At 43.1% G+C, this 19,750-nt stretch overlaps 1 protein-coding gene across 1 annotated transcript in view; it reads right to left on the reverse strand.

The window, feature by feature from the left end:
* Positions 1-19,750, reverse strand: part of LOC106611743 (vascular endothelial growth factor receptor kdr-like) — a 91,368-nt gene that overhangs the window by 47,659 nt on the left and 23,959 nt on the right. The window contains exons 4-11 of the mRNA XM_014212282.2: positions 16,874-17,001; positions 15,484-15,643; positions 15,247-15,383; positions 14,973-15,156; positions 14,381-14,507; positions 13,996-14,165; positions 12,301-12,457; positions 6,955-7,069 (exon numbers count right to left, since the gene is read on the reverse strand). Of these exons, the coding sequence (XP_014067757.1) occupies positions 6,955-7,069; positions 12,301-12,457; positions 13,996-14,165; positions 14,381-14,507; positions 14,973-15,156; positions 15,247-15,383; positions 15,484-15,643; positions 16,874-17,001 (1,178 nt within the window). The remainder of the gene's footprint in view (positions 1-6,954; positions 7,070-12,300; positions 12,458-13,995; positions 14,166-14,380; positions 14,508-14,972; positions 15,157-15,246; positions 15,384-15,483; positions 15,644-16,873; positions 17,002-19,750) is intronic.

Genomic DNA, 19,750 nt, shown 5'->3' on the forward strand with positions numbered 1-19,750 from the left:
CTCATTCAAGCATTTTTCTTTATTTTTACTATTTTCTACATTGTAGAATAATAGTGAAGACATCAAAACTATGAAATAACACATATGGAATCATGTATCAACCAAAAAAGTGTTAAACAGCTTAAAATATATTTTATATTTGAGATTCTTCAAAGTAGCCACCCTTTGCCTTGATGACAGCTTTGCACACTCTTGGCATTCTCTCAACCATCTTCATGAGATAGTCACCTGGAATGCATTTCAATAAACAGGTGTGCCTTGTTAATTTGTGGAATTTCTTTCCTTCTTAATGCGTTTGAGCCAATCAGTTGTGTTGTGATAAGGTTGGGGTGGTATACAGAAGATAGCCCTATTTGGTAAAAGACCAAGTACATATTATGGCAAGAACAGCTCAAATAAGCAAAGAGAAATGACAGTTCATCATTACTTTAGACATGAAGGTCAGTCAATCCAGAACATTTCAAGAGCATTGGAAAGTTTCTTCAAGTGCAGTCACAAAAACCATCAAACGCTATGATGAAACTGGCTCTCATGAGGACCGCCACAGGAAAGGAAGTCCCAGCTTTACCTCTGCTGCAGAGGATAAGTTCATTAGAGTTACCAGCCTCAGACATTGCAGCCCAAAGAAATACTTCACAGAGTTCAAGTAACAGACACATCTCAACATCAACTGTTCAGAGGAGACTGCTTGAATCAGGCCTTCATGGTCGAATTGCTGCAAAGAAACAACTACAAAAGGACACCAATAAGAAGAAGAGACTTGCTTGGGCCAAGAAACACAAAATCTGTCCTTTTGTTCCAACCGCTGTGTCGTTGTGTCGTTGTGAGACGCAGAATAGGTGAACGGATGATCAGTGCATGTGTAGTTCCCACCGTGAAGCATGGAGGAGGTGTGATGGTGCTTTGTTGGTGGCACTGTCAGTGATTTATTTAGAATTCAAGGCAGACTTAACCAGCATGGCTACCACAGCATTCTGCAGTGATACGCCATCCCATCTGGTTTGTGCTTAGTGGGACTATTATTTGTTTTTCAACAGGACAATGACCTAACATACCTCCAGGCTGTGTAAGGGCTATTTGACCAAAAAAGAGCATGATCGAGTGCTGCATCAGATGACCTTATTTAACACTTTTTTGGTTACTACATGATTCCATATGTGTTATTTCATAGTTTTGATGTCTTCACTATTATTGTACAATGTAGAAAATAGCAAAAAATAAAGATAAACCCTGGAATGAGTAGGTGTGTCCAAACTTTGGATTGGTACTGTACCTCAGAAGACTTTCCATCAAAACCAGTGTGGTTATTTGCCATTAGCAGGTGGGTCAGAGGTCTGCCTTAAGCCTGTTTTATTCTATTGAGTTATTTCACATTAATGGAAGGATACATCTGGACTTTTTAAAACCTGCCGCGTCTCTCCTAGCAGCACCGCTCCACAGAACGAGCGCCTGGCCCTCCATGTCATTTCCTGAAGAGCATTTACAATGCCACACTAGATTTTATCGCCGTTGGAGTGGAACCCATTTAACGGCTTAAGTAGACATAATAGTGAGTAAGATTTGGGCAAGGGGCCAGATCGCGTGGGGTTCTGTTTTGTGTTCAGAACGACATCTGTTTTCAGAGCAGCTACATCAAAGGTGCTGAATGCTGTGGCTGTATTGTCTAGGTGGTGTCAACTTCCTGGGTTTCTAGCGGCATTGTGCTCTGACCCTCAGAAATAGGGCTTTGGTCATGAGACTTGACTGTGTGTGACACATTTTCACTGTTTCAGTACGTTTTTAACGTCCCAGCTCAAATTGTGCGCTGTTTAAACATCTTTGGATGGAAAAGCTAGCTAAGTTGTTTAAAGTTGTGCTACGTTGTCTACCCTGAGTTGCTATGACATTGGTCAGAGTATTGATGGAGTAGTTGTGTGGTGTTGCGTTACTGCCATTACCAATGATAATGTAACTTGAGCTGGAAAACAGTTGTTTCAGAAAGTGCACTCTGTCCCTAAGTGGTGACTTGACCAGACGCACCGTGACCCTCTGAGGCCAGCCCTGCAGCCCTGACCAACACTTTACTCTCGTTCACGGGGCATGGCGATTTATGCGGGGTGACAGAGAGGAATTCACTCCCAACAAATGCCTCTCTTTTAAACTGCCGCTTGTTATCACTGACCCTTAGTCCTCACCCCTATAAAGCACCGGTGTTTAGGCCGCAAGCGCTTGTAAATAAGGAGTGCCTCCCTATTTATGTCAAACAGAGATTGGTAGTGCTGGAAGTGAATGAGGCCTAGGCTCTCTATTACTACTTGTGTATGTATACAATTAGCATGATTCTAAATGCCATCAACCATGTATCATCAGCCGGAGGAAACGCCTTCATAAATCTCCCTTTAGGGTAAAGCAGGAGAAATACCATTTAATAAAAGTTTACTACACCAGTATACGTGTTTGGGTAATGGCTAATTACCAGTATTTTCTTCACTGGTTGGTTTGCTTGTGCTGTTGAAATATTTATATGCTGACTGGATTTATGCCCCAATTTGACCCAGTGTGTTGGAACGGCTGTCTTTCAACTAATCCAATAGGCTTTTGGGGAAAGCAGTTGAGGCCTGCACTTAATTACGTTTGGGGTGAATGGTTTTGGTAACAAGCTCCCCTAGGATATGTGCTGCAATGTCTACAGTCTCCATGTTCAGCTTTGGGAACGCATGCCAAGATGTGGGCCATTTTTAGTGAGAGGAGATGTAACCATTACCTTCAGCTATACCATAATAATACAGATATGACAAAAACAATGAAAATAACATATTATTCCAATTTCCAAACTTAGTTTCAATATTTTCAAATAAAATAAAATGTTATTTGTCACATGCGCAGAATACAACAGGTGCATATCTTACTGTGAAATGCTTACTTACGAGCCCTTAACCAACAATGGAGTTCAAGAAAAATTGTTTTTACTAAATAAACTAAAGTGAAAAATCTAAAATCTAAAAGTAACACAAGAAAATTACTTAACAATAACTAAGCTATATACTAGGGGTACCGGTACCGAGTCAATGTTCAGGAGTACAGGTTAGTTGAGGTAATTTGCAAAGTGACTATGCATAGATAATAAACAGCGAGTAGCAGCAGTGTAAATAGTCCGTGTGGCCATTTGATTAATTGTTCAGCAGTCTTATGGCTTGTGGGTAGAAGCTGTTAAGGACTGCTTTGGTCTTACACAGAACCCAAACCAGCTGCGCACGTGCGCCATCGTGCATACATTTATTTTGTCCCCCTATACCAAACGCGATCACGACACGCAGGTTAAAATATCAAAACAAACTCTGAACCAATTACATTAATTTGGGGACAGGTCGAAAAGCATTAAACATGGATGGCAATTTAGCTAGTTAGCTTGCACTTGCTAGCTAATTTGTCCTATTTAGCTAGCTTGCTGTTGCTAGCTAATTTGTCCTGGGATATAAACATTGAGTTGTTATTTTACCTGAAATGCACAAGGTCCTCTACTCCGACAATTAATCCACACATAAAACGGCCGACCTAATCGTTTCTAGTCATCTCTCCTCCTTCCCGGCTTTTTCATCTTTGAACTTATATGGTGATTGGCATCTAAACTTTCATCGTATTACCAAGACTACCGGCAAAACATTTCGTCTTTCAATCACCCACGTGGGTATAAGCAATGAGGAGATGGCACGTGGGTACCTGCTTCTATAAAACAATGAGGAGATGGGAGAGGCAGGACTTGCAGCGTGATCTGCGTCAGAAATAGGAATGACTTCTATTTTAGCCCTTGGCAACGCAGACGCTTGTTGGCGCACGCGAGCAGTGTGGGTGCAATAATTGAATAACATAGATTTCTAAATTGATTTTACAACGCTCGCGCACGCGACGCGAGTGGTGTGGTCAGCCTATTAGGCTTCAGCGTATTTGGTTTCAGCGTATTACAGCTGATCTGTTCACAGGTCAGTGGAGTTAGGAGGGAACCTATAAAAGGCCATTCTCCTCTGTCTGCACACCCATGGCTTGAGCTGTATGGCTGTATTGTGCTATCTACATGGAGCTCCACAGCCCTCAGTGATCCAACAGACAATGATCCAGTGATGTCAGAATAAACGCTGCTCTCTGGCAGAGCAGGCAGAGTCTTGGCTGGAGCTTCAGGCCTAGCTTCTTTAGATCCAAGGACCTGCGTTTTGTCTGAGGGTGTTTTTCACTCCAGCAGGGTGAAATGAATGGTGTCTGTCAGTTGAAGGGCAGACGAATGAACGATTCAGGAGAACAGCCCTGAAGAGAGCCAAAATGCTTTTTCTTCATGGCAGTTCTGGCGCTCAACTTGCTTTGACTATAATTGAAGGCTAAGGGGCTTCTTTTAATCAAAAGCAAATAATGACAGATTTGATGGTCTATTTGTTGCTGACTATATATGAATTGACTTGTGAGTTGCTTATAAATGCCTGGCAGTTAAGACAGCGTAAACAATAAAGTGCGATTCCTTGTCATAAATATACCTACTGATATACAGTAAATGTCCTTTACCATATATTGCTTTCCCCCTGTACATACTGTATTTTATACAACAATGTATAAATTAACTGTATTTATGATGTACTGTACTATATTCCATTATTGACCCTTGTGACCTAAATAATTATGGCCTTATTTATAAACTTTCTTGCCTAGCTAAAATATTAGAATCCTTGATTAATTCTCAGCTAAGACCTTCCTTACCTAAGAAATGTAATCATTAATGTACATCAGTCAGGTTTTAGACCAGGTCATAGCACTATCTCTGCTGCATCCCTAGTTATAAATGATGTGGTTAACTGTGTGGATAAAAGGCAACATTGTGCTGCCCTCTTCATTGACTGGTCAAAGGCGTTCGATACTGTTGATCACTTGCTGCTAATTCAGAGGCTTTCCTTAATTGGCTGCATGTTATGGTTTAAAAATGACTTGACAGAAAGAACTCAACCATCTACTGATGGTGTTAAATTAGGTTTCCTGAATATTACAAAAGGTGTCCCGCAGGGCTCAATTCTGGGTCCTATACTTTTTACTGTTTACATTAACAATATCGACTTGTCTGTATAAAATTGTAACCTGTAATTGTATGCCGATGATAGTGTTTTGTATGCTATTTCCCCCTCGGTTGACCAGGCTCTATCTGAACTACAGTCTGCCTTCATTGTACTAGAGAAAAACATTATTGACCTGAATTGAGTATTGAATGCAGGTAAAACTAAATATGCGTTGTCCTCTAGAGTGTATAAAAATAACTGATTATTTCAGCATATGTACTTTGGATGGTGTCCATATTGATCATGTCCCGGCTTACAAATATCTGGGCATCTGGATAAATAAAAAGCTGTCTTTTAAAAAGCATATTGATGAGTTAGTTAAGAAGCTGAGAATAAAAATGGCTTCTTTTATAGAAATAGGTCCTGCCTCTCGCTAAATAGTAGAAAGCAGATTATTCAGTCGACGTTCCTATTGGTACTAGACTATGCCACTTTATTCAAGCCATTAGATGCAGTTTATCATGGAGCACAGTGCTTTATTACGGGCAACACTTTTAGTACTCATCACTGCATTTTCTACCAGAAGGTTGATCTTCTTTGATTTCATGTAGGTTGATACATTGCTGTGTTGTCATCTATAAAGAAATCTTACAAGAACTCCCACTGTACCTAACGTCATTACTAAACTTAAGACAGGATTTACCACACCTGGTCTCAGGGACGGCTGCCTCTGGACATTCCTTTGCTCTCTACTGAGTTAGGTAAATCAGCTTTTAGTTTTCTTGCACATTATTTGTGGAACAATCTTCAAAACTGTAAGGCGTGGGTGTTTGCTGACGAGGAATCAAGTGCAGGAAGCAGCGATTCAGGGTATTGGCTTTAATAGGCACAATGGCTAAACGACAAGCCAACCCAAACTGCGCACAGAGCGCACTACCAAACAAAGTGCCCCAAACACAAGGGACAAAACACAGCTTGCGCAAAACACACGCAATACTGAAAATGTACAACAAACAGCATGTCACCACGCACAGCATACAATGAAATAAACGCACTCAATTACAAACAGGTGAAAAACAAAAAGGGAATCAGTGGCAGCTAATAGGCCGGTGACGACGACCGCCGAGCGCCACCCGAGCAGGAGGGGGCGCCACCGTCGGTGGGAATCGTGACAAAAACATTCTTAAAATGTGATGTTCTGGTGCCTCTAGGGCAATTCAGAAAGCTGATAGAGGACCTTATTACTGATGAATGTGTTTGTTTTTATGACCATGTTTTTCTTTCTGCTTATATTTTGTATTTATATTTTGATGTGTCCATTTTCTGTCATTTACAGTGCATTCGGAAAGAATTCAGACCCCTTGACATTTTCAACATTTTGTTATGTTACACCCTTACTCTAAAATGTATTTAAAAAATGTTTTTACTCATCACTCTACACATAATACCCAATAATGACTGATCAAAAACAGTTTTTTAAAAATTTAATTTTGAAAATAAAATAAAACAATTATAAATGCATATTGATGTTCCTTCCATAACTTTTGGCTACAGTTACATGAGTCTAAATTATTGCAGATTGAATGAATCATTATAAAACAGTGAAATAATAAGGCATATTGTAAAGTTTAGATGTTGGCGTCTCAAAGAAAACGATCGTGGAGAATCCCACTTCAGTGTTGATCTCTCAGAGCGCTCTCTCTCTCTCTATCTGGACATTTAATCTAGATCCCTTTTTCATATAAATCTTTAAGTAATTGTTGTATTGACCGACATAAAGGACTATTTTGCCATGGAAATTGATGCTCAGTATTAAACATGCATCATATATGACAAGCACACATACATGAATCATTGTTCTATGTTGTCCAACGTTAAGAAGTGTCAGTTTCTCGGAGTATATAACAAATCTAATGACATCAAAACTATACTATAAGCATACCTTGTTCTTCCCTTGTACCAGTTCAGTTTTGAGGTATATGTTCTCAATCCAGTTGTGTGAGTAGTTCCCCTTATCGTCCATTTGAACTGGGATTGGCTCAGTGTAAAGGGTACACCTATAGGACAGAGGAAACCAGTCATTACTGATCTAGATGAAACGGCTGCAGGTTACCTAAAGTATAAAGTCTGTTTAGAAAATTAGTACAGAACAGTGGACAAAACACAAGACTCTTAGAGCAGAATGCTGTGTGGACATGTCATCCTTTCCTATATTTCATTAGTGGGAATCAGAAATGACACTATGGAGCAGCGATAGCGGTCCAAACAGTATCACAATGTGTCGCTCTGAACGGTCAGGCATTTAGCCTTATGAGGCTCTGACTAACATTATAGATTTTGTGTGGCCTTTTAGGGCGGGCTACAGCCCAGGCTGCCTAGGCTTGTTAAACCAGACAAACACCAGCCAGCCTCTCCTCCTCTCCTCGCTTTCCTCCTGTCTACTGAGGGGAACAATCAGACTGATGAGGAGTGAGGCGGCCAGGCCAAGCGGGCTGGGAGGCAGGAGGAAACGGCAGGGTGATAGGAAAGGCTGTGCTATGCGTCACCTCGCACAGGAAACCCCCTCATTCTCTGACTAGAGGAGATAAGGCTAATCCCCAGACCTTGGTGGGTCAACAACAGACAGCTGATACCTTCTTACCCTGCTGCTGATAAAGAAAGAACCCTTCCTGCCCAGTGGCGGTTCTAGACCATTTCAACTGGGGGGGGGCCAAGCTGGGGCCAGTTGTACTGTTAGAGGGGCCAGTTACATTAGACGTTATTGTTGTCATATCGTTTTCTTCACTGCATTGCAGGCATTAGCAGGCAAAAGACCATGTTCCGCATTGCCACTGTCTAATAACGGATGTAAAAAAAAGAACGATAGCAAAAATTTGTTACGTAAAAATGATTTCATACTCCACATTTAGGGGGGCCACAAGGGGTTCCAAAATTGTTGTCACAGGGACACTGGCCCGCCCTCCCCCCCACCCCCCAGAACCGCTAGTGTTCCTGCCTCCTTCCCCTCTCCCATCCCTCTTTCTTGCTATCTAAGACGTTACGCTTCCCCAACCACAAGGGGACTGTGATTTATACGAGGTCTGATCCTGAAATGGTAAATTTGCAGTGACAGGTACTGTACTTGAAGGGGGTCTGAACTGTATAAACAAACATTTGGCTCAATCTGCCTCCAACTAGGCTGTGGCTGGGCTGAAACCTCTATTTGATGCACCTCCCTCATTAGCTGTTGAAAAAACAGGACCTTTTCAGCTTCAATCGTTTATGAGCAACTTTTTCCAATGCCAGAGCTGATTATCTTTAGGGCTGCAGAAATGAGGCACACTGACACAGCTTGAACCTCCACCATCATTTCTGTTACAAATTTGGCAACCAGGAGTGTTTTTTTTAATTATTTTTTTTACGAATGATGGATAATTAACAGAAGCATTTGTCAAGTTACAGCGCCTGAAGTGTAACATAATTCAGGCCCTCCATTAGGCCCTCCGTCCCGAGCCGTGATTTTCTAGCGGTGTTGGGTCCTGATAACCAACACTTGATAACCCTGCGGTAATGGCCCATTGTTTGCCTGAGTTTACGCCTCAGAAAGGACCCCTGCTGTCACTGACAGGGCAGCTCTGGCTCTCAGGGAATGTTCATGTTGTTTATGAAGGTTCACTAGCCGCCCAATCACTCATACCACACGCTCTGTCCCGTTCAGCTCTATAAATATGGAACGCTATTTGGTCTTTGCATGTCAAAAAACATATACTTCAATAACGCTTGTTGACCAATCAGAACCTGGATATGACTACACGCCACATAATCATTTATTAACACGTTCATAACTTTTTAAAGTGGTTATTACATATTGATTACACTATCACTCGTATTTCATATGTCACAGCGATTTTCCGATACGTATGCTATGATGCTGGTAAAGTTTTGTCTCAGGCACCTGCCGCTGCCGCACGAGCTCTAGGACAGTGCTGGTCAGAAAAAAAAGCTAGCCGTTCTTCCCCAAAAACATAGCAAAACGACATAATCTGTTTCAGTAGCTATAGATAGTTAGCTGACTATCTAGCTAGGTGTCATCATCTAAAAGACCCCTAATTTATAAAACAGTTTGTATTTGATTAATGATGGTCGGACCCAAATATTTGAAGATAGCCAAAATAATGATTAGCCACAAAAGTGGAATTTGCATTTCGCCTTCAAAATAAAAGTCACTCATAGAAAGCGATGCAAATTAAAACAAATAGTGGAATCATGCCATAATGGAATAGATCATGCTAAACAAGGTTGGAATGTTTGTTATATAAATTCAACAAAAGACAATAATTTGTTAATTTGACCAAAATCTGTTGAAATCACACTGGATGTATTAGACTTTAGAATTGCATTGGGGGCATACTTATTTCACTGTACAGCCTTACCTATGGATTGTGGATCAATGACATGGGGTATCAGTCTACTCAGTGACACCCACAGAACACAATTGCAAAGAGATTACACAAATATTAGCATTTTAGCTCTTATTGCAGGACTCTGAAACCGCTGTGAAATGAGCAACATTGACTAAGTGGATGTTTTGGAGTCTGAGAACTCTGAGGAGGACTTACATTGTTCTTAAAATACATTGTTCTTACATTGACTTACATTGTTCCACATACCAACCTTGTTTAGCATTATCTAGTCTAAATATGGCATGATTCCACAATTTGTATCACGTTCAAAGACAGACTTTTACTTTGAAGGAAAACCACAAATTCTACTATCATTTTACATTTTAGTCATTTAGCAGACGCTCTTATCCAGAGCGACTTACAGTAGTGAATGCATACATTTTTTTTTTCTCTTCGTACTGGTCCCCCGTGGGAATCTAACCCACAACCCTGGCGTTGGAAACACCATGCTCTACCAACTGAGCCACACGGCTAATCCGTATTGTGGCTAGCTTCATATAGGTGGGACTGCCCATCATTAATCAAATACGAACTGTCTTATAACTTGTTCATGTTGTTTATGAAGGTTCCCTAGCAGGTCGACATTCACGCCCATACCAAACGCTCTGCCCCGTTCTGCTCTATAAAAGCTTGGGGAGTCTGAGACTAAAATATCCTCTCTCCCCACCCACAGAGCCACTGGCCACAAATGAGTGGGGAATTCTCCGGGGTTGCATTTCTTTGACAAATGTCTGTATTTTGGGACAGAGTCAATTAAATGGATGCAAGCCTGTTTCTGGAGAGGGAGCCTCGGGCTCCGGTGGTTCTGGACTCCAGACTCACAGACTCTCTCTCTCTGTGTGTGTGTGTGTGTGTGTGTGTGTGTGTGTGTGTGTGTGTGTGTGTGTGTGTGTGTGTGTGTGTGTGTGTGTGTGTGTGTGTGTGTGTGTGTGTGTGTGTGTGTGTGTGTGTGTGTGTGTGTGTGTGTGTGTGTGTGCGTGTGCGTGTGTATGATCCAGTTCCAATACTCTGACAGCTCAGCTCAGCATCAACAAACCCTAATGTAACGCAGCAGGCGTAAAAGTCCTGATGAGAAGAAATAAACTGCCGGGGGAGGTTCTCTTCTGCACTGTTGAACCAATCCAGTAAATGTGGAGGAGGAGTTAAGATGGAGGGCTGCCTTGTTAACACCCAAAAGTGGAAGTCACGTCAAAGGCTCTCTTTCCATTTCCCCGGAACACCTGATGCATCCGCTTGTTGCCGGCCCCCCTGAGGGTGATCAAACGTAAACACTCATCCAAAACATAACCAGGATGTGCACTGGCAGGGACAATGCTGGTCTGCTTCACTAATCATGTCCATTGATAGAGACCAGAGAGAGGACAATAAATCTCAGGGTCTGTGTGGACATATGGACGATCCCTGGAAGTATGACTGTCTTGCACTTCCAAGAACCAAAACAATAAACTCAGAACACCCAGTCTATGTTACAGAAATAACTAGAAATGCGCAGTGACCCTCCCTGTGATCCGGTAGTTTCTGTCAGTCAGATGGTTTTGGTGACTCAGAACATTTTGATTCATAGTCTGGGTTTTTGAGAAAAAAGATATGACTTCATCACAGTTCGGAATTTAGTGCTTTGTTTCCTGGAAGTTGTGCCTTATGGTTGTTTCCTGGAAGTGGTGCCTTATGGTTGTTTCCTGGAAGTGGTGCCTTATGGTTGTTTCCTGGAAGTGGTGCCTTATGGTTGTTTCCTGGAAGTGCTGCCTTATGGTTGTTTCCTGGAAGTGGTGCATTATGGTTGTTTCCTGGAAGTGGTGCCTTATGGTTGTTTCCTGGAAGTGGTGCCTTATGGTTGTTTCCTGGAAGTGCTGCCTTATGGTTGTTTCCTGGAAGTGCTGCCTTATGGTTGTTTCCTGGAAGTGGTGCCTTATGGTTGCTTCCTGGAAGTGCGGCCTTATGGTTGTTTCCTGGAAGTGGTGCCTTATGGTTGTTTCCTGGAAGTGCTGCCATATGATTGTTTCCTGGAAGTGCTGCCTTATGGTTGTTTCCTGGAAGTGCTGCCTTATGGTTGTTTCCTGGAAGTGGTGCCTTATGGTTGCTTCCTGGAAGTGCGGCCTTATGGTTGTTTCCTGGAAGTGGTGCCTTATGGTTGTTTCCTGGAAGTGGTGCGTTATGGTTGTTTCCTGGAAGTGGTGCCTTATGGTTGTTTCCTGGAAGTGGTGCCTTATGGTTGTTTCCTGGAAGTGGTGCCTTATGGTTGTTTCCTGGAAGTGGTGCGTTATGGTTGTTTCCTGGAAGTGGTGCCTTATGGTTGTTTCCTGGAAGTGGTGCCTTATGGTTGTTTCCTGGAAGTGGTGCCTTATGGTTGTTTCCTGGAAGTGGTGCGTTATGGTTGTTTCCTGGAAGTGGTGCCTTATGGTTGTTTCCTAGAAGTGGTGTGTTATGGTTGTTTCCTGGAAGTGGTGCCTTATGATTGTTTCCTGGAAGTGGTGCGTTATGGTTGTTTCGTGGAAGTGGTGCCTTATGGTTGTTTCCTGGAAGTGGTGTGTTATGGTTGTTTCCTGGAAGTGGTGTGTTATGGTTGTGCAAGATATTGATACTACACAGTTCTAACATATTCTTATGGTTTACAATAAATAACAGAACACATTGAAGTACATCAGGAACGAAGGAACATTGTGAAAACTTAAAACAAGAAGTGCAGAACACAGAATTGTGTAACTGGAAGGCTCAAAGGCACTGACACCGTAGGTGAATACAAACAAAATGGTCTTCACAGTTTAGTTAACGATTTAGTTAATATAACCACCTGGATTGCCCAGGATAAACAGCCTAGGATGGCTCACTCTTTGTTAGTGACTCACTCTTTGTCGGTGGGGTCAGGATGGCATGGTTGCCAGAGCCACGTGATGTCGGGCATGGGCACTCCAAAGGCGGTGCAGGTTAGCTGGTGCTGCTTGCCGAACATGTAGGACTGCACGTTCTCCGAGGCCACCTCCTCTTCGGAGATCTTTGGCCTCACTGTGGGAGACACATACACACATACAGACAAAGAGATCAGACACTGTTGCATCAACAGTTACACCTGGCCATTGGCGGTAATAATGTCTTTATAATATTCATCATGATGAATAACCATGGAAAAGGTCCCATGGACACCAGTTGTCTTCTAACCTCTGAGAGTCGGCTGTGAAGTGCTTGAAAAAAGGTTGAGTGATTGCATAGCCCTGATACCCTGGGGGTTGTCCATCACATCAGGGTGTCAGTGTCTCAGAGCTTGGCCCAGTCTCTACCCAGCTGCCTTTGGGCCAGATGTGGCCCTATGCCCCGTCCCAGGTCAGTGGATCAGCAGTGTGGGAGACCATAGCAATAATCAAAACCAGACTGACGGACTTACTGACTGGATGCCACCTCAAGAGGAATGCTCTGCTCACATCAGTTAATCATTCTCCACCAGTCTGACTGTGTGTGTGTGTGTGTGTGTGTGTGTGTGTGTGTGTGTGTGTGTGTGTGTGTGTGTGTGTGTGTGTGTGTGTGTGTGTGTGTGTGTGTTGTGTGTGTGCGTGCGTAAGTGTGTGCCTATGTGCAAAGTCGTGACATGGTTTCTCTCAGTAATGTCCTCAGTTCAAGCCCCGGCTGCTGAATCCATTTGAGATCTGGAACACTGGGGCTGGACTTCAAACGCTTGATGAACGATGTTTAAAATAGTTCCCTAACTGTTCCCAGGAATCTCCTTTATTTTTCTCCTTCCATTGTTTGTGTCTGTGCGAGTGAGTATTTTTTTTTGTCATTCCAATAATAATGATTCGTGGAGCAAACGGGAACATGAGGGACTATAAATACAATTTATATGGGGCTGACCTTTACACTTTGGCAGAGTAGGGTGATTCCTGGATAATGTGCAGGGAACGGAATGGAATACTTTGTGACGCATCGACAACTTGGAATAGAGTGGCACATATGTTGCTCAACACAGTTCTTAACGGCAAGCACATTGCACCCCCCGACTCTCCATCCAACACACTATCAAAGCCCCATAACATAATACCGACCACGTTTATATCCGCTAGTGTTAACGACCATCAGTATTTACATGGCAATCATTACAATATATTTGTTTCAAATGCTATGTTAAATCATATACAGTACACATATAGCCCTGTATCATGTTGTTTACATGAGCGGTGCTGTAGGCTACATACACATGATGTAAATAAAGGGTTAGGGTTAGTGGGTAGAGTGAAGAGACAGGGCCGTTTACACAACCCGCGAAGCCCCTTCAAAAAGAGCCTGGCTAATCAACACCAGCTGGCCCGGCTACGTCAATCCACTGCTGGAAACAACAAACCCCACAAGCTCCCAGGTTCCTGTCACGCTGGAGCTGCTGCTACCTGCAGCCCTGCACCAACCAGGGGGTACACAACCCAAAGTGCTGAGGCTGCTCGAAATGCTGAGGCCCAAAGTCCAGGGCATTGCTTCATTTCCTCAGGATCGCCAGTCATTTGGAGGGATAAAGGACGGATATAGGACGGGATATCATGGGGATATAAGAGCTTTACCTTGGACTACCAGAGTGTAGCTGAGATTCCTGTAGAGGCCACTCTCTTTGTTGCCCAGGGCGATGGTGAAGACCCCGGCATCCTCCTGCTTCACGTCCTTGACGAAAAGTTTGTAGCCTGAAGACTTGTAACAGGTGGTGTTCTCGTTGATGGGGACGCCATCCTTATACCTGGGAATGGGATACACCCACATTTACTTTAGAAGTTCAGCAAATCGTAACATACTGATATGAAAGTTGTGATGATAACAGATCAGCAACTCTACGTCCCAAATCGAACACTTGTACGCTCCAGGTAAAGTGCACACGGTCACAACAGTGCCATTATATTCATCAGGAGTTGACAATACAAGCAGTGAATAGTCCCAGCAATTGAACTGTCTTACCATGTCATAGTGTTGGGTGGTGGCAGTGCATTGACCTTGGGTTCAAACATCAGCTTGTTTCTACCCTCGGTGTAGACCACTATCCTGTCCTGTTCATTCTTATAGGACACATTCAGGTATGGATGTTCTGAAATCACACAGAAGACCAATGGCGAGAGCATGAAAACGACTGTTGAAAACAACACCATAAATGTATTATAAATGAGATTATAAACTGGGTGGTTCGAGTCCTGAATGCTGATTGGCTGACAGCCGTGGTATATCAGACCGTATACCACGGGTATGACAAAATATTTATTTTACTGCTCTAATTACGTTGGTAACCAGTAGCAATAAGGCACCTCGGGGGTTTGTGGTATATGGCCAATATACCACAGCTTAGGGCTGTATCCAGGCACTCCACGTTGCGTCGTGCATAAGAACAGCCCTTAGCCTTGCTATATCGACAATAGACCACACCCCCTCTGGCCTTATTGCTTGATCACACAATCGTTGCCGAAGATTAACATTACGATGGAGTTATGTCTGCCTCTGCCTTAGCTCAGTGAGACCTTGCCTTCACGCAGTACCAGTTCCTAACACAATGACCCACCGTAGATGGTGACTTTGGCTGAGGCGTGCTTCTTGTTCCCCATCTCACCGTTCCCTATATCAGCCGTGCACCTGTACACGCCCCTGCTGTCCATGGTGATGTTGGACAAGGTGATTGCGTTGTATATACTGGTGACCAAAGCCGGATCTTCTTTGGACTTGTTGATGATAGGGTTCCGATTGACCTGGGGACGCAAAGACACTCATCAACAACCCTGAAACAGCGGATTCATCGACCAGTAATCTTAAAGGATGTTGAGTGACTTAGAACTTACCATCGTCTTTGGGTATTTCCAAGTGAAGTTGATCCTTCCATTGAAGGTGGTCTCTGCGGAGCAGTTGAGGACCAGGTTATGTCCCACTAACAGCTTGACATGTCTTGGGTTGATCTTCACGTTCCTCAGCAAGATAGCTATGCAAGCAGAGATAGAAGGGAAGACACAGTGAATTAACAGCATCAGTAGTTTCCCTGTCGCTCTAAGAGCTCAACAAGAAAAGGACAAGTTACTCACTTGTCCTCAGAGGGATGTATTCGGACTTGACCCGTTGGCCGTTGACGCTGGTGACACAGGTTAGGAAATGATAGGAATGGTAGGGACCGTATGGGATCTTGAAGCCCATTTTGGGGTCCCATTCCTTCCCTTGTTCAACCTCCTTTGATAAGGGTGGCACCTGAAAGAAGAGACAGGTAGAAAGGTGTTTATGAAGGGGCTTATATGTTTAGTGGAGCTTCTAGTTCTGCAGCCTTTAAAAAGCACTCATGCAGGCAACTGGGTTTGGTATGAAACTCCACGCTCCAATGGGCTCAGCTGGCGATGCCTGCCCGTCAGAACCGACGTCTAATTCCTTTTTGCGGTTTTATGGAGTGTAACCATCGCAATTATCCACGCAGTGATGCGCGGAGCACTGTTGACTTTGAACAAAGGATGAAATATGGATGGATGTGGCCAAGGCCTACTACTGTGGTTGTTTGTTCTCCAGCCAAGTGTTATGCTGCTAGGAGAGAGAGGGGAAGGAAGGAAGCAGGCAGGAAGGAGAAATGCCATAGATCTTCCAGTAGCAAGGTCACACAACCCACTATCTTTGCCCTCTGAATAAGACTTGTTTGTCCATGTCCAAGGCATTGTGACACGCAGATATATATCAACCCTGTGAATACAAACACAGCCATCTATTGTTGAGGGTGGTGGCTCTGAGCTATGGCATCGTGAAGGAAAAGAGCCACCCTGTTCACTATTGCACATGATTTATAGGAAGGCCGTCTCATGTTAAAGGCTACTGCAAAAAGACAAGGAGCTTGGTCAGATCGAGAGAGATTTCCTCCTGATATAATTGTATTAAAAATCACTTAACTATACCCAGGAGCATCATCGGCCTATTGTTTCCTCTGATTGGATATGGATTGTTTTTTAGATCCGCATTTCCTGGACAAGATGTTTAAAAAGAGGTCTTCTATATTTAGAGAGAGATTCTATTCTGAGGAAAATCTGTCTTGGAGGACCTTCCTGTTCTTAACAGGAAGCAGACAGGATGACTCCCTTTTCTGTCCCTGCCCCTGAGCCTCCCTTCTCCCTGGCCACTGTCCACCGGCCGTTTCCGCATGCCTGAATGGCCTACCGTTTGATGGGTGTGAGAACTCCTATGTTGTCCATTGTGCAGAGGGCCTGTGTTTACCATGTCTCTTTGCGATCTTGACTTTAGTGACGTCTTTTAGACATTGTCAAGGTACACTCTGGTAAAGTAATCAATCTCATGCCCATACTATCTCATACAACTGGTCAACATTGCAAAGTCTCATAATAAATGCTAACATTTGCTTTATTTTGAAAGACAATGTGAATGATATGCCCATTTCAAATGACGTTTTAAGATACAGAAACAAATGATCATGAAAAGTCTTACCGCTTCAAGAGTGACGATCTGGTCAGGAGAAGTTGTTCTACAGGGAATCACTAGGGTGGCTTCATGTCTGTAGCTAAACAGGGTGGACGGCTTGAGGAAATGGTGCTCCACAAACGGATGTTTTTCATCTGTAGAACAAATCAGAAAATATCAATAATTATTTAAGGTCATAACTTTTGAATATCTTTTAATTTAACTAAATTATTTTGCGGTATTAAGTTGAAAGTTGTGGTTCTCAGCCTAAAGTGAAGCAGGAGAGAACATTTTCTTTTAAAATCAGGTTTTAAAAATCAGAGTGAGGGTAATGTTAGGCCATCCATCTCACACAGAGATCAAATAGAATCTTCCAGACCAGTGAGATCCGCTCTTCCTCCTGCTCCTCCTGCTAGGTGCAGATCTGGATAAAGAAACAGGGTGGAGACGGAGCTATCATAGCTATCACAGCTCCAGTCTTTCTCACCCGGGCAGGCATCCAGAGCCTTTCTGACTGGCTGTTCCTTCGCAGACCTGCTGTGGGAACTTCGTGGTTACACAAATACTTGAGTGATTTGTGGCAGGCTGAGCTGTTTAGGCCTGATAAAGGGACTAGTATTTGAAAAACAAACAGGGAAAATGATGTAATAAACAGTTGAAGGGCTTTGAAAGAGTCCTGGTTAGACTAAACACTTGGCTACCAGGCTGTCAGATCGCCAGGGGAGACAGAGAGAGAAGGCAGGGAGTCAGGCTAGGACCTCAGTAGGAAGACACTCAACCTGTCCAGTGTTTTTCTGCGTCACAATGTTACTTTGGCCACGAATATCAGCATCTGTTCTAAAGGCCAGACATTAAGAAAAGGTAGTGCACACACATCACAGGAGCTGGACAGAAATATGTCCTGGACAGAAATATGTCCCGGCGAGAAATATGTCCTGGACAGAAATATGTCCTGGACAGAAATATGGCCTGGAGAGAAATATGTCCTGGACAGAAATATGTCCTGGACAGAAATATGTCCTGGAGATAAATATGTCCTGGAGAGAAATATTTCCTGGAGAGAAATATGTCCTGGACAGAAATATGTCCTGGAGAAAAAAATATCCCGGAGAGAAATATGTCCCGGCGAGAAATATGTCCTGGAGAGAAATATGTCCTGGACAGAAATATGTCCTGGAGAGAAATATGTCCTGGACAGAAATATGTCCTGGACAGAAATATGTCCTGGACAGAAATATGTCTGAGAGAGAAATATGTCCTGGACAGAAACATGTCTGAGAGAGAAATATGTCTGAGAGAGAAATATGTCCTGGACAGAAATATGTCTGAGAGAGAAATATGTCCTGGACAGAAATATGTCCTGGACAGAAATATGTCTGAGAGAGAAATATGTCCTGGACAGAAATATGTCTGAGAGAGAAATATGTCCTGGACAGAAATATGTCCTGGACAGAAATATGTCCTGGAGAGAAATATGTCCTGGACAGAAATATGTCTGAGAAAGAAATATTTCCTGGACTTGTCAACAGTTTTTACCCCCAAGCCATAAGACTCCTGAACAGGTAATCAATGGCTACCCGGACTATTTGCATAGTGTGCCCCCCCAACCCCTCTTTTTATGCTGCTGCTACTCTCTGTTTATTATATATGCATACTCACTTTAACTATACATTCATGTACATACTACCTCAATTGGGCCGACCAACCAGTGCTCCCGCACATTGGCTAACCGGGCTATCTGCATTGTGTCCCACCACCCACCAACCCCTCTGTTACGCTACTGCTACTCTCTGTTCAACATATATGCATAGTCACTTTAACCACATCTACATGTACATACTACCTCAATCAGCCTGACTAACCGGTGTCTGTACTTTTATAGCCTCGCTACTGTATATAGCCTGTCTTTTTACTGTTGTTTTATTTCTTTACCTACCTATTGTTCACCTAATACCTTTTTTGCACTATTGGTTAGAGCCTGTAAGTAAGCATTTCACTGTAAGGTCTACACCTGTTGTATTCGGCGCACGTGACAAATAAACTTTGATTTGATTTGACTTGGACAGAAATATGTCCTGGACAGAAATATGTCCTAGACAGAAATATGTCTGAGAGAGAAATATGTCCTGGACAGAAATATGTCTGAGAGAGAAATATGTCCTGGAGAGAAATATGTCCTGGACAGAAATATGTCTGAGAGAGAAATATGTCCTGGAGAGAAATATGTCTGAGAGAGAAATATGTCCTGGAGAGAAATATGTCCTGGAGAGAAATATGTCCTGAGAGAAATATGTCCTGGAGAGAAATATGTCCTGGACAGAAATATGTCCTGGAGAGAAATATGTCCTGGACAGAAATATGTCTGAGAGAGAAATATGTCCTGGAGAGAAATATGTCCTGGAGAGAAATATGTCCTGGACAGAAATATGTCCTGGACAGAAATATGTCTGAGAGAGAAATATGTCCTGGACAGAAACATGTCCTGGAGAGATAGAAAGGACCTCACTGTTTTTCTTCCAGAAAGGATTAATAATTAGGCTTGACATTCTTATCTCTCTCTGCCCAGATATTCCATGAGACGTATCCCCACCACAGTCCCTCAGACTAAGACTAAGATATTGAAAGGGACACTGAGGTCAATCTCAACTCTGACAATGTTTTAAGATATTTAGTGATGTCCTGCATTGCTCTCACTGAGTAGAGCCAAATCTCTATTTTTTAAGGGAGGACTAGGCCTGTAACATGGGAGAGACCATAGCCGGTATCGTGAGAGGCTCCAGGACAGACTGACTGGAAAAACAGGAGCCGGAGGGAGCAGGAAATAATAGTCAATGACCAGGGCTTCCGATGCGATCACACTCCTTCCCTGTTCCAGAAGGAGTCAGGCAGCGGAGGAAAGCCTTC

This window comes from Salmo salar, chromosome ssa09, assembly GCF_905237065.1.
Source record: "Salmo salar chromosome ssa09, Ssal_v3.1, whole genome shotgun sequence".
In the NCBI taxonomy this organism is placed as follows: Eukaryota; Metazoa; Chordata; class Actinopteri; order Salmoniformes; family Salmonidae; genus Salmo; species Salmo salar.